Genomic DNA, 15,639 nt, shown 5'->3' on the forward strand with positions numbered 1-15,639 from the left:
TGGCCGTTCTGTTCTTCAGGACTTTCTGGTGTGATCTTGGTTCGCAGACCCACCACCGGAGTTGGTATTGCTGGGGTATCTATTCTAAGGTGAGGAATCTAACTAACGTGTTTCTTTCAGATGAACAAGTTACTTCCCTTCGGTAACGATATATCTGTAAGAAACATTAGTTAGTTAGATTCCTCACCGACCCACCCATCCTCCCCGTTCTGCGAACCGATATCTAGGGTTGAGGTTATCCCTTTCAGGGCCCTAGAATTTTTTGGCACCAGTGTCGGGCTCTTGCATGGCTCTGCGTTCCTGGCGCGGAAAGCTATGTACAAGAAGTGACGTCAGCGCGCGAGGGCGGCGTCTAAGTACTCCGACGTCATCCCGACGATGGACGCGGAGCCGCAGGCGACGCCTAGCGACGCGCAAGGGTATTGCTGACGAAAAATCTTTCTGGATCCGGCCTGACGCCCGGGGATATTCTAAGGTGAGGATTCTAACTAACTAATGTTTCTTACAGATATATCGTTACCGAAGGTAAGTAACTTGTTCATTAGGCATTTCATAATTTGCAACTAAGAACAAGATGCTGAAGAAAGAGGCATATCTTACTCTACTGTTGGCCAAGCGGAGATTGGCAGTTAGGCGCGTGTGTAGAAAGGGTCCTGAGATGATTGACTGTTTGAGACGTGAAGGAATGGGCCAATGCAGAGTAGAGATATATGAAAATAGTGCAGAAGGATGACAGATGGGAGCATGATTTCATAGCCTGGTGAGCTTCTGTTCTGAACCTGCTGTTCCCACCTGACCGGATACTACCTAATGTTCTAACGGCCTTTAGATCAGGGAATGTTTCGGGATATGCACCACTGTACGGATCAGACAGCATGACACTTGATATGAGGTGTATGTGTATGATCTTAGTGTGTACTGTATTCTGCGCTACACCGAGTTACAATGCACCCCCCCTCCCCTCCCCTTTGATCCCCTAATACTCCTGTATGATACGAGTACAGAGCTGGGCAATGACCATTTATTGTAAACTATAAATCCTGTTGTGTACGAATAGATGAGCCTTCAAGCTTACAGTGGAGGGAGACTGGCTTTGGCAAAATCATTTCTGTCGAATACCTTGGTGGGAATGCTGCCCTGTTCAGTTTTCTTGTTGGCGCAGATGCCATTGGTATGGATACTGTGAGCCTTAATGTTTCCAATGTCGTCTTCTTCACAAACTAGGGATCGTAGTAGTTGCGACTCTCTCCATGAAGCATCCGTCTTTTAAAGTATAGGCAGGCAAAGTGGCAAGTGAGTATGGAGTCTGTTTGTGTTGCCTACTGGAACAAACATACTCTGAACTGAGGAGCTGAAAATGAAAATAGGCTTCTCCTTGCTTCGTTCCCAGCAGAATTCACATTGGCTACCTCACATAGCGATCGTGTGAAATCCATTTCTCCCTGTTTTAGTGTGTTTGAATATGTTTTAATATAAGATATTGAAGATAGGATTCAACAAAAAGTAACAGCTTACTTCAGTCCGGGAATTCAGAGATTATTTCCAGTTCCTGGGCAACCTATTGTTCTTCTCTAGTAAGTTTACATCACCTTCATTTATTCCCCCCCCCCCACACCTCCTTCCGTTGTGTCTAAAATGATCTCTCTCTTCTCATGGCTTGCCCTTTTAAAAGGTGCCATATCTCTTCTACCCCTTGGCAGTGACTGTCCAAGTTCATCAAAAGCTCTTCCTCCCATTTATATGGTAATGCTAGACCTGTGATTCACTGGATGTCTTCTGGACACATTCTATGATACTAACGAGGTCGCGCCCATGCTCAGTTGTGGAAGCTAGCAAAAACAAAATTGAATATATTAGCGCCAGGATACCCTCGCGTGTGGTAGCGTACCTTACAAGTACAAACAAAATTAGAAAAAAGAAGAAGCTACTGCATTCCATAAATAAAAAAATAGAATGTATCTGTTTAAATCTCTCCATTTCATGTAGACTTTCATCGAGTAGATTCCAACAGCACAGCTTTCATACTAGGACTCTAAACTGTAGTGTCTTAGCTGTGTATGCATACAAATATGTATGCACTAGTACTTGTATATTGTGAACTTAGCTAGGGCGCTACAGAGCACTGGTTTCAGTATTCAAGTTCACTCGGTCAAGTGCATTTTATTTATCATAATGGGTGTACTGTATTTTCAGAATCTATTTTAACTATTTAATTTACATTTTAGATCAAAACCTCCACTGAGCAAACCAATCATGGAGCTACAATCTGGGGAATCTCTGCTCATGGGTAAGGATATTGCAATACATTTTTATTTGTCTTAAATGTTATATTTTACTTGCCAAATGATTGCAGTATTTTGTTTCTTGGGAAGTCTTATCTTCCAGAAACATGCTTGCTGTGTGTTCCTGCTATTTCTGAGATTCTAGTAGACAGCATGGAAAGGCAACTGGTCACCGTCTCTGAAACCTCCCATCTGCCTGGCTGATCTTGTGCAGGGCAATCCGCATTAGAGTGCCTACAAAGCCGCTGGTTGTAATGGCCCCTACGCGCCCATTGAATTGGTCTTCAGGTTTTAGAGTAAAGCCCCTCTAGTGAAGCTAACCATTAAACCGAACCGAACCTGGGGCTATGTAACTGTTTATGCATTTAAAAAATAAGTTAGCATATTTATTCAACTGAAAATTAAGGTTTATTCAATTTGGCCACGGAGGGTGCTAAGCCTAAGGTTGCTCCATGATTTGCAAATTGCATGTGTTTTGTTTGGTTTTGTGCTATCCCTTTTATTAGATCCCATCAACCTTAACTAAACCTTTACTTTAGTTTTTTTCTAGAATTTAGATTCTTTTTTTATAGGTGTACTGCTCTTCTAATGTTTGAGACTTGCCTCCTTTAAAATACATCCTGTTTGCTATTGCAAACAAAGTATCAGGGCAGAGATGTGAGTTGTCTTGGCCTTTCTTCTCGCCATCTTTTTTTACGGTTGAAGGAGGCCTTGAACAGCTACCAGCTTGCTCAGTGACCTGCTTACAGGTCTGAACAGGGTTCCGGAGCAGCTGCCAGTTATGTTATTACTCCATGGGGTGCAAAATAGTCCAGACCAAGGAGAACTTAATCCGGTGAAATTTTCCTTGGCAGCCTGTTTGTGTCTGTAAACAGGCACCGGGCAAGCTTTCACCGGGCAAGCCTTCATGCTTGTAAAACGGTGCAGACCAAGGAGGACCATGGTTTTTGACAACTTTCCTTGATGCTGTGTTTGCGTTTATGGCCAGGGTAATGTGGCAGTGGTTAATTGTATTGACTCTTTCGCACCTTCATTTGTTTGAGGGCAAAGACAACCTGTGGCCCACAACAGCTGCCCTGCAATGATGAATAGCACACTTGGACAGCTGTCATTTCTCCTGGGTCTTTCCTTCAATAAAAGTGTGTGGGCCAAGGAAAATTGGGCCAGCTGACACCTACATTGACACATTGTTTGTTATTCCAAACAGGGTGCAAGTGCAGCTGCTTCCTGAAGGTGAAAAAGACCTTGTATAGCTGGTAGTGGCCCATTTCTATCTTGGCAGTTGTGAACAAGGGCACTATAACAACTTCACCCGCTCTGGCCCTCTTTCAATCACAAAAGTGTACTGGTACTGGACTCTCTCTACCTCAGACTATCAAGTGTTGTCTAGTGGATGCTTTTGGGATTTGAGAAAGGAGTTCTCTCAAGCACTTCACATTCTACTTTGTGAAAAACTTTTACAGTCTGCATAACTTCTGTCATGCAGTGGGGGGCAAGGTTTTGATGTGAAACACTGAGTTTGGCCACTACCTGGTTCGGTGGGGGAGAAACTGTGCCCATCTGTATGAAACCACTCACCCCCTCTTGTGTTGACGTGAAGCCTCAATCTTGCCTAATCAAACTCTTTGAAGCCTAAATCTTAAACTTCCCAGTTGGTTTCACTGTATATGTGGCTGCAGAATTGACTGGAGAGAAAGGGGGTTATTTTGTCCCTCTTCTCTAGTGTTTGGAGTCTCAGCGGATGATATCCTTGTTTTTGTTGGGTCCCCCATTGGATCTCCTCCTCTGATCCAGTCACAAAGTCAAGTCTCTGGAGGGTGCAATGTACTTCTCTACCCTAGCCCCCACTGGATCGATCTACAATGAGTCATTTGTCTGTCTCCTAGCTTCTAGGGACTCCATACTCCTAGACTAGCAGAGTTGTCATACTGGCCTTTCCTTTTCCAGAGCAAACCTCACCTGCAGACTCACTGGAGGATTAAACGCATCACTTCACCGGATCACCTTCTGCAACACCTGACAGATATTTTGAAAGGACAGGACTGGTTCAGCCCAGTGGCTGCAGGGGGTATTCTACCCGAGTCCTGTCTCGCTGGGCCAGTTGAGGGGGTGGGTGGACGGTTAGGTAGAGAAGGGCTGAGTCCTGTGCCACTAGCTGATCTGCTTGACTGAACCTTATGTTGTAGTGCCATGGCCGACCATATGGTGTCATGCCATATGTGTCTATGACCTGGGGCATGAGCGGTTGAGTTGCCTGCTGGGGAGTCTCCCCCCCTCACACAGTACAAGACATTCCCTGAAATCTCTGCATACCACTCTCGGTCATGGCTAAGAAAGGTATTTGCCCTTGCTTTGATTTTCTGTACATTGTAAATCCTCTAACTTGGCACAAATTTATCTACATAGATAGTTGGTACCATAAAAATCGGCAAAGATCTGCACGTTCACCTTGCTATCAAAGACCGTGTGCTTTAATGATACAGTCGGCATTTTTCAGCGGGTTTATTACACCTCATCTTCCCCATACAAGGCAGGGGACAGAGAGATCAGACTTTAGACAAATATTGTGCAAGGCATGTGACTGTGTGCCCCGGAAATTACAGTACAGATAGTTTTATTTGATAACGTCTCATATATAACAATGTACGCCAAAAACACTTTCAATCCATGTATGGCATAACTTTCTTGAGTGTAAGCCAATGTGAAATTTTTGCATATAGTTCTGCATGCTAGATTCTTTGTGCATTGGGGCACAAAGGAAGTCCGGCATTTGGTGTGGAGTTTTCAAGAAGACGATAACCATGTACACGCCAATCAGACCATTGCTCTGTCTGTTGAATCTGCCCATGTTTCCATGCCTTACCACTTCTACTGAGCATACAAACACATTTCATACATGCGCAGCCTCACTTATATTTCACCCCACCCACCAAACTACTGCAAGTCTTCTGCTAATAAATACATCAATACACATTCTGCAAATATTCGAGGACTGGAATAAAAAAGGTTGATTATCTTATTTTGGAACATTTGAGCATATTTCTGTGGCTTTCCTGATATCTTTAGGGGGAGCATAGAAATGTGTCTACTTCCAGGAGGCACAGACCTGCTACCTTTTCCGTCACAATGTAGGGGGGTACCATAGGTACCCCCCATGAGCACCCCCACCCCCCCAATACCCTGGGGGCCCGCAATGGGCCCCGAAAGCTAAATCCGCATCCCTTTCCGAAAGGCTGCTTCCCGCTCCCATGCTAATATGGATGGCGGTGTCTAGCAGACACCGCCATCATATCCAGACCCTTTTCCGCCCGGTCGACCAGCGAAAAACCAGCGGGCGGTCTTTCCGTCCACCGGGGTTCCCCCGCCATACTAATATGGCGGGGGGAAATGGGTGGTGGGTGGTGTATGATGTACGGCGGATCGCCACCGCCATGTGGGCGGTGGCGATCCGCCCTACATCCTAATAGACCACTTAGGGTTCTTAGTTTTGGTTGCAGTCTCGCTGGAGCTTGTGTTTTTCATCCAGAATTTTACAGCACCTTGATTTTTAATAAACAGTATATAGTATATGCTTTTTTTGATCGCTTGGAGACTATATACACCAAAAACATGGCCAAAATGTGAATGTCCGGCTTTGTTTTTAATCAATCAAAATATATGTGGTGTGAAAACTACGAGAGATCCAGAAAACATTCTAGGGACAATTAACATTGTAGTATTCTTCACCGTTGACCTGTGAGGCCATGTGTCGCCAAATGCTGATTTTAATAAATCTATGAAGTGACTTCTGTACAGTCTTATCTCTGGACATGGGCTCTGTTGATAGATCTTTCCATGATCTAGGGCTGTTTTTTTGTATTTAGGGTTCTCCCTGTCATACCGTTTTAGTGATGGCTATGGCTTTAAACAGTAGTCTGTTGAATTTTACAAGGATCTTGGTTTTATGGTATTCTACTAAGGGTCTGGATTACTGCATGTTATGATCTTTTGTGGGGCCACAGTGTCTTTGAGGTAGATGATAATTATTCAGGTCCATATTATATTGCATGAACATGTTGTTACCTTACCGCTACAACAGCATTTTATTTTATTTTAAATATACTTTATTGGTTTTCAGGGACATCATAGTGGTCCAACAGCATGTCATGAACTAGTGGATTGCAGGATTTGAGTTCACTCTTTGAATATGTCAGCCTTGCTCCAGTCAATCTGAATAGGCAGCTGGACACTGCTCTACTTGGTGTCTCTTTTGTATTTGTAGGGTTTGACATTGTAGTGTACAGTGGATGTTTTTCAGATGGCACTGCGCATAAGTGCCTTAAAATACTTTTTTCAGCCAACACGTCTTTAACTATTTGTTTTGATATAGCTCTAGTGGCAGTGTGAATTAATGCAAGTGTGATAAACCAGCACAAGTTTTTAGTCGAAGCGAGTGCTACAGTTTCACCAAATCTTGAGGGTGGGCTGCTGTAGTTCTGAAAGAAGAGATTTAGATCTTATTATTTAATGCTTGTGGGTTGAAAACCTGCTCACAAAAGTAGGTTTTCGGGACTTTTCTGAATCAGAGTAACTTTTCAGTAGCCCAACTCTGCAGTCAGAGTGAAGTGCAAAGGGTACAGTGATGGATCCGAAGACGGATGTGGATGTCTCATGTCTAGGACTCAAGAGTCGCAGAATCATGACTCCTTCTCTGCTTGTAGAAATTCGTTTTTCCAATACCGTGTGTGGGTAGAAACCAGGGTAGCGCTGGCAATGTTAGGAAAATACAGTCCTATTGTATAATACCTGCTCAGAATCTCCCCCATGTGCTTAAACAGGGTGCAATTAGTGACATCAGTCAGACTCTAGCACTCTCATTGCGGCTTCTGAGAAAATTTCTTATTTGACATTAATTTTTTGATTGAGGCTTAGCTATATAATATGCACCTGCTGGAAGAGCGTGTCGTAGAGTGGAGTGGCGTGTCGTAGAGTGTCGAGTCGTAGAATGTCCTATAGTTTTGCACAGACTTACAATTTACTGATAAAACTATACAGCGCACAAACGATAAAATGTGGAAATGTCATTGCCTAGTGTGTTGATTAGTTTTAATCAAATAAAAATATTTGTTTCCATCACATTTCAGAATTACAAAATAATGTGCTTTATTTGTGCTTTCCTTATTCTGATAAATTCTGAAATATCTACACAGTTCATTTACAGCCATTTAAATGTTGTGGTATGGTAGAAAAAAGCCTTTACTTTCATAGTAAGATTGTTACATAAATCCTCTCACTTTGAAGTCAGAAAAAAAAGTAAACACCAAGCTCGCTTGGAAGACAGAACCTGACATTGACCTCTGTCTTTGGATGCACAGCAAATGCTGCGCTGTCTAGTAGGCTTCGATCTAAAAATTTAATTTGTAGTGCAAAAATGCACCTTACAAATCTGCAATGGTACTTTACTTAGTCTTTGAGCTAGTTCTTATTTAGTGAGTAGTCATTTAAGGGTGAGAAAGGCTCATGTGTCCTTCCTCCTTACAGTTTGCTTGGAAATTCTCCAGTGCTTTGCGGTTGCTTACGTTGATCTAAAGCACTGACTAGTTATACATTTTCGATGGAAAGCACTCTAAATTCACAAAATGGAACCTGTCAGTCTTGGACAGCGTCCTTCATGCATTTGTAGATTGCAGCATTGGAGGGTGCCGAGTGCTGCATGCTTACTGCAGTGTCCTTAGTGCTCTTTCACAGTTTATCGTATTGTGATCCTCGATAAATACGGGACAAGGGTGTAAATGCTGGTAAATTGGGAAAGTGAATATTGATAAAGTGATCTGCTCTCCATTCCATGTTTCCACATTCTTTACATTACAAAATGAAGAGCACATATGATTCAGATGTTATTAACATTAATTAAGTGGGCCACACACATCTTATTGCATGCACCTTCTTTAACAGGGATCCAAATAATAAATAGGGCACATAGAAAAAGATTGGCCTTCTTGTAGCGTTGTGGTGCGCAAAGGTAACTGCCCACTGTACGAAGGCTAGTTAGCTCTTATGCCTCTATATCTGTATTATAAGTTATACCATCAAACAACAAAAAGAGAAATCATTGGCTTCTTCCACCTCCCCTACACGTCCTACCCACCCATCACTTCTTTGTGTCCCACACTGCAAACTCTCAAATGAGTCTGCACGCTTCGAAGTAACTGAATCCCTTAAACTGCTGATAGTGGAAATAATGCTTTGCTGATCCTTTTAGGTATGTGAGCGGCCTTTCATATAATTCGTCATGATATTCTCCTTCAATGTCTGGCAGGGATAGGAATTTGTGGTTGTGCTTTGGCCTGGCTGCAATCATTTTTAGAAAACCAAGCACAAGTTATCACTTTGGGGCCTCATAGATCAAAGGAGAAATTACTAAATATTGTGTCCCCCAGGGCTCGTCGTCTAACCCAACTTCGTTCAATGTGTATATTCTCCTGAGTTACTCTTATGAAATCATTTGATATCTCCACCATGTCTTGCTCGGATGATACGCAACTGATTCTTACCCTTGACAAGAATTCCACCAGCTCTGAACAAAAGGTGGATGAATGAAAATTTCCTAAATTGCAAATGCAGATAAAACATACATTTTACCTTTTCTGAAGAACAAACAGTTCTCTATCTTGGATTGGTGGCCAGACACTCATGATAGCCCCCACAGCCTACTAAGGTGGTGAAGAACTTGGGAGTCAAGTTCGATAATGATTTGTCTTTTTACCCCTGTGTTACCTTGTCAGCGTATGCTTTTCTGTGATTGTCCCTAAACATGTTTTTGATTTTCTACCTTATTCAGCAAGAAAGTAGTTTGTTCGTGCCCTGATTGCCTTAAGGCTTAACGATTGCAATAGTCTGTTCTTGGGTATGCATAAATATCTGATCTAGAAGCTACAGGTGGTTCAGAATGCTGCAGTGAGACTAGTACTTCAATTCCATCATCAAAGCTCCATCACAGAGGGTTTGTGGGTGCTCCTTTGTTTACCAGTTCGTAAACGGATTTAAAAAAATGTTTTCGCTATTTTATACAGGGCCTATTATTAAACTGATCTCAATTCATTTCAGATTTTTTTGTTCCCTACCAGCCACCGAGATCATTGAGATTCAGCAATCTCGTAGTTCAGGTCACAAACTAGGGAAAGCAGATCTATATCTGTTCTCGGGTCAAAGGCATGGAGCAATATTCTGTTTCGCTTCTAAAGCAAGCTGCCAACCTTGATACTTTCAGAAAGCTTCTGAGAACATCGCTGTTCACTCAATCTTAAGTGTTTATTTTTTGGAGGGACAGGTTTTTTTCTTTGGTTTCAGTGTTGTTCGTGCTGAGATGCCTCTTGTGGTGGTTGTTGCACTTTATAAATGCTCAGTTCATTCATAGATGCAAAATGCAATGTGCAGAATCTCTATCTTTGCTGTTTGAATTTGCCTTTAGCATAGCTCTCAATTCAAGCAAATACTCGCATGGTTATATAGCTTATATGACAATTGTTTGTTGAGTATGGCTTAAAAAAAGCAACAATTGGTATTGCCATTTTTTAAAAATGTATTGTGAAATGTTCTTTCAGGCGTCCGTAATTCCATTTCTGTAATAATGCCTGAGGCCTTCTCTTTTTTATGTGTATATATTTTAATTATAAACCTCGTGATAAATGATGGAATACTAGCTCCTCCCCTACCTTTGTTATAAACTTAACTTAGGAACACATAGAAGAGACATTCTGGGCTACTTCTCCTCTTTTCCTACTTTTTCCCATTATTCTTCATAGTGTTAGGAAAGTGTACGGTGCTACAAATCTGTTCCTGGCAGCTGACATATACTTATTTAGAAGACTGATGTAAATCGATCCATGCCTAGTGAATCTGAGAAACCAGATTATTTGTGTCAAGGGGTTGTTCCCTTCCACCTTCTTTTTAGGTCGAGCCTAGTGCAGCGCGCATGCGTTGCTCTAGGTGATGACCTTTAGGAATTGGTCTGCACTTTTCCAGCACTCGTGCTTGTGGTGGCATCCACCTTGCGGGAGCAAGCAGCGGCACGCAGGAGCCATCTGCTTGTAATTAACGTGGCCGCGTACGCTTGTTTATATTTCTTTACTTTCCCTTCCACTGCCTGCCTCACCCTCGCCCTCCCTTGTTGATCGGTTCCTTTTAAACAAGTTTGTGGCTTATTGATCTCTGCCAATAATTATGCTACATATCTAGCAACTGTACTTAAAACAAGCATTTACAATGCAATGGTCTCGGCATTGGTAAAGTTAGAGCTATTGGCATTGCTCATGACATTATTTTTGTTTATGTTTTTGTTTTTAAAACATTTAAAGAAACGGCATTGTTATTTACAATGTCAATAGCTTAATCACTCTCAAATGCGAGACCTATTGCATTTGCACCCACACACAGAGCCACCTACACACACACTGATTAAGCTATTGACATTGTAAATAACAATGCCGTTTCTTTACATGTTTTAAAAACAAAAACATAAACAAAAAAAAATGTCATGAGCAATGCCAATAGCTCTAACTTTAACAATGACGAGACCGTTGCATTGTAAATGCTTGTTCGCTAGCCGAGACCTAAAAACTAAATAAAACATGTTCCGCATAGGAAAATACAAGCAGCCTTCATTTTGAGTTCAGGCAGTGTTCTTGAGTGTGTACAGTTTTTCCCTTTCAGATGGTTGTAAAATCTATGATGGGGTTTAGTGGATATGTCACCTGTAGGATTAAGAAGACCTGTGTTGTTATCCTGGCTGTCCTCACTTGACCGGATTGTGGGATCCTACGCATGACTAACCCATCCTGTTACCACGGTGGTGCTGTATTGAAATCACAACCCTTCCTGTTGCCCCGTGTGCAGAGCCTCTTCTGTGTTCCGGTCTTGGCACAGACATGCCTCTCGTAATAAATCACTCATGCATACATCAGTGCTAGTGTGCTCCTCGAAAATGCATTCTCTCAATTATTTACATTTTCACCTACCACTTGCTCTGTGATTTATCCTGGGGGTGTATCCATCCCTCCATACGTGAATAACATAATTCCGAACGAGAACCCATTAGTCACATCACACTAAATCACCATTTCACCTTCCAAAATAAACACCCTCCCAGTCTGCAGGCAATAATCAAAGACAAGAAGGGCAGCCAGCAGTTGTAAACTGAAAGCAGTAGTAGAAGAAGTAAATGGGAAATCTCTCTCGATCATAAATGATAGCCACAGATGAAAAGCAGGTATACGCAAAATCGGAGCATCTGAATGCTGAACGTTGTACCAAATACGTAATGGCTGCACCATAGCAATTGTGAGTGCACAACTGATACGAGGTACCTACTCGCTTCTATTTTACAATCAACCTTAGACCTCATTTTGAATCAATCTGGAAAATAGAATAGTAAACAAAAGTGATACTGTTCAGCCAACGACGATTAAAAAACCTGCAGCCCCTTTTTAAGATTCAATACAAAACATTTAATAATTTCTCAGTAAAACACGCAAAACTGTGCACACCTTGAAATGCTTTTTAAACATGTTCACTTATATATGGTCAGTATCACAAATCGACTTTAAAAAAAACATAGCCCCTCAGAAAGGGGGAATTATTTGTTACTTTTTATCTTCAATAGCGCCATTAAAGGATCGTTTGTTTACTTCACAACATTTTTTGCATGTACATTTTCAACCGATTTGGCCATGAATGATCTGTTCATAGAAGCTGTATCTATGAGAACAGGAAGTTGAGATATATGTGCTTGCATTCATAAAGAACGTAGAATGTTAATCAGAGGCAAAATTCTCTTCACCAATTTATCGTGCACAAAATAGAAACTGATCCCAAAATTCATAAATAAACACACACCAAAAACTAAAGGAAAATGATGAGGCAATGTCAACAAAGTGTGCCTCAGCAAAGCGCACCTCGGCAGCCCTGTCACACAACCGGCTCAGAGATCTCCTCAGCAAAGCTTGCGTACACCCTTCGCCCCGCAGCTTTTGTTATGCGATTAGGATTCTGACCTCACATAATGCGATCTATGACCGATGTCGGTACATCTGAAGGAAAGCCCGACCGTAGATCGGCGAGTTAGCCGAAGATTTGTCCCTGTGGCCCACATACAGGCCGCCTCCCTTTGCCGGATACTCTCGCGAGTTGCGAGAGAGCTGGAAGGCCTTGTGAGGTAGACTGCCGCCTCCCAGGTCCCCTCGACCGCTTACCGGGCCGCTGGTGCCTGCACCCCCGCCGCCGGATGCCGCAACCTGTCCCTTTCCTGTGTTCTGCGGCCTCTATAACAAAAGCAGCTCCTCCGTCTTTCAAGCGGCCGCCATCTTCCTCCGACCGCTGCCACTGAGCGCGAGGGGGGCACCCTGGGTAACCAGAAAGACGGCGTGGTTCCGGCGTTTGAGGGCTAGACTGTGCTCTGGTTGAAAACTCCGGGAAGCTAAAAGAATCTCCGTGCCCCAGGGGCACCGATGACATACTAATTCCAAATAAGAATACAAATATGATAGGAGTCTCCTTAAAAATAAAGCGTTATTTTTTTAACATGCGGAAGCGTTTGACAGTAGATCATTAGATTATATTACTGCCAGTGCTGGAATTGGGAAATACATTGTCTACGAAAACCTACATTGTCTACGAAAACCTATTAATCAGCGGAATCATAAACAAGGCAGAGCAAAAGGCAAGCACACCACCGCCTTTCTCCGAGGCACAGCAGAAAATGCCTCGGAGAAACGCCACGTCGTTTTCGGATTCGGGGGCGTGTTTTGCTGTTGTCTCCTCCCTGAGACTTCTCGCAAAAAACACGCCCCCCGATCCGAAAAGGACGGGGCATAATCGGAGTGACTGGACCTCTTCTCCAGTGGCTGGCCAGCATTTAAGAGGCCAGCCAATGGAGAACAGGAGAGAAGAGGGGCGGGTGCAAGCCCCTCTTCTCAATGTCATTAAATCTCGCGAGCGAGACTGCGCAAGCGCAGCCATCGCTAGCCGAGACCTAAAAATCGTACTTTGTCAAAAGTATCTGCTAGCATGTATTTTAGTATATTGATGTATTTTAAGCTCAGGTGTTTTAATTCATCTCCGGTCTTTTTTTTGTTCTCACCGATTGTTTATCTTTCAACATATATTTCCTCGTGGCCGTGAGCGCTTGTTTATATGTAACAGCTGAACTTAAAATAATTGTACTTTGTTAAAAGTATATGCTAGCATGTATTTTAGTATATAGATGTATTTTAAGCTCATGCGTTCCAATTAATCTCCGGACTTTTTATTGTCGTCACCGTCTTTTTATCTTTCACCATATCTTTAGCCGTCTCCTCCTAACCAAGTTTGAGGCTTGTTGACCACTGCCAATAATATCCGTTCAATACAAAGGGCCTACTCCCAACCTCCATAATGCTACATTATGGTGTTTCCTTTCTAGGACTTCTGGAAGCAACACCCAACTTGCTGTCTGTACTCAGAATTACTGAAGTCTCGGCCTCTGCTCAACATCCTGTGATCCTGCGCAAAATCACTTAATCTCCCAGTGCCTATCATGGTTTTATTTATTTACATTTATTTTTATAACGTTTGCACTACTTTTTATAATGCCTATTTCTCTTCCGTTCGTTTTTTTCTCTCCATGTCTTTTTATTTATCTGTAAGCGGTGATGCAATATTTTATAAACGGAAAAAGAAAAAATGTATTTATGAAGCAGTTTAAGCATAAAGCATATATACAGTCATTCCCAAATGTTTGTGCACTTTCTTGTGCCTTGACCCTCCTCAGCGTCTGTATGTCTTTCACCGTGTCTACGTTTTAATTGGGAACTGGTTGATAAGGAATACAAAGTGCACATATGAGCTATTAAACCATAACTGGTTGAGAGACTCTGTTTTAATGTTAGCATGAAGGTTTAAACAGTGGGTCTAAAAAGGAAGCAGTGTTGGGAAGAGTATTTTGTTAAACTTAAAAAAAAAAAACTGTTACAGCGCTAAAGGAATAGAAACTCTCGTACATCATTCTTATCTCTGGAAGAAACTTGCCAGCCTGTTGTTTAACCCCTTCGGTGCTCATGACGGAACGGTTCCGTCATGAGCCACGGTTGAGCTGTGCTCATGACGGAACCGTTCCGTCATGACCACGCCCGCGCAAGAAACCGTCAGCACAGCGGCGGAATTTGTGCAGCATGGAAGGGGTTAAACATCACCCATATGTGCAAGTTGATCAAAGCCACATTTACATCTCCTACATATGATAACGATCTTGACAAGGAGGCAACATTTCTCTTCATTGTGCTACTGCAGACTCCCATTCAAACACATCTAGTAACTATTGGGACGTTTCACACCACTCCAGACTTTTTGGCGGCTACAATTGGTCCTGTTTTAGAAGCAAGGTGTTAATGCATTTCAAACACATTCAACTAGAAGGGTAGCCTAAAAGCAATATTTTCCTTTCAGCCAACTACTATTTGCGTGGCCGCGTGCGCTAGTTTATATTTCTCTTCTTAATCTCCCCTGCCTGTGTCACCCTCGCCCTCCCTTATCAACCGTCTCCTCCTAAACAACTTTGTCCATCTTTATATCTCTGCGTTTCACTATTTCTCTACGCTAATTTATAGAGTCTATCTCACTGCCCTTGTCTTGCTTTTTGCTGTCTATCCCTGTCTCACTGTCCATATCTTGCTTTCGCTGTCTCTATAAACAACTTTCTATATTCCTCATCTGTTTCGTTTTCCATACGTTTTTCCCTCTTCATATTTTTCTGTCTGTCAGCCACCACTTATGCAAACAAGCATTGGCATAGGCAATAGGTCTTGCCTTCGGGACCGTATAAGTATTTAGTTATGCAGCACAATATCCTTGGTGCAACAACAATCAACTGTTGCATGGCTAAACACTTATAAGGTCCCAAAGGTGAGACTTATTGGCTATGCCAATGCTTGTTGTATATTGTCACTAGGCCCATATAGTACCGTGCTCACCCCAATCTCTTAGGTGCGCAATAATATCTAGGCATTTCTGAGTGTGTCAGGTTGGCTTGTAACTGTCTAAACTAAATACCAGAGACACAACAAAATCTGCATTATGTAGTTCATAATCTTATAAAACCATTGAAAACCTCTGTTTTGCAAAGTTCCCAAGTTTGCTGTTACCCCAGCAAGCAATTTGGAGAGGACGACATCATATGAAAAGGAATGTTTAGAAATCCGATCCCCACAGCTTTGTTTTCTTTGGTCAGGTGAAGAACACTGCTGTTTACATTCTCCTTGTCTCCTGGCCTGATTCCAAAATCCCCATTTTTTTCGCCTTTACTACACATTGACTTTGTCTCCTTTTCTTTATTGACACTAGTCAA

The 15,639-nt window shown here is 42.4% G+C and overlaps 1 protein-coding gene across 1 annotated transcript in view; it reads left to right on the top strand.

Moving 5' to 3' along the window:
• LCMT1 (leucine carboxyl methyltransferase 1) overlaps positions 1-15,639 on the top strand; it is a 188,533-nt gene that overhangs the window by 82,288 nt on the left and 90,606 nt on the right. Inside the window, exon 5 of the mRNA XM_085629455.1 lies at positions 2,226-2,287. Coding sequence (XP_085485581.1) covers positions 2,226-2,287 — 62 coding nt within the window. The remainder of the gene's footprint in view (positions 1-2,225; positions 2,288-15,639) is intronic.

Source organism: Triturus cristatus, chromosome 10, assembly GCF_964204655.1.
Source record: "Triturus cristatus chromosome 10, aTriCri1.1, whole genome shotgun sequence".
Lineage (NCBI taxonomy): Eukaryota > Metazoa > Chordata > Amphibia > Caudata > Salamandridae > Triturus > Triturus cristatus.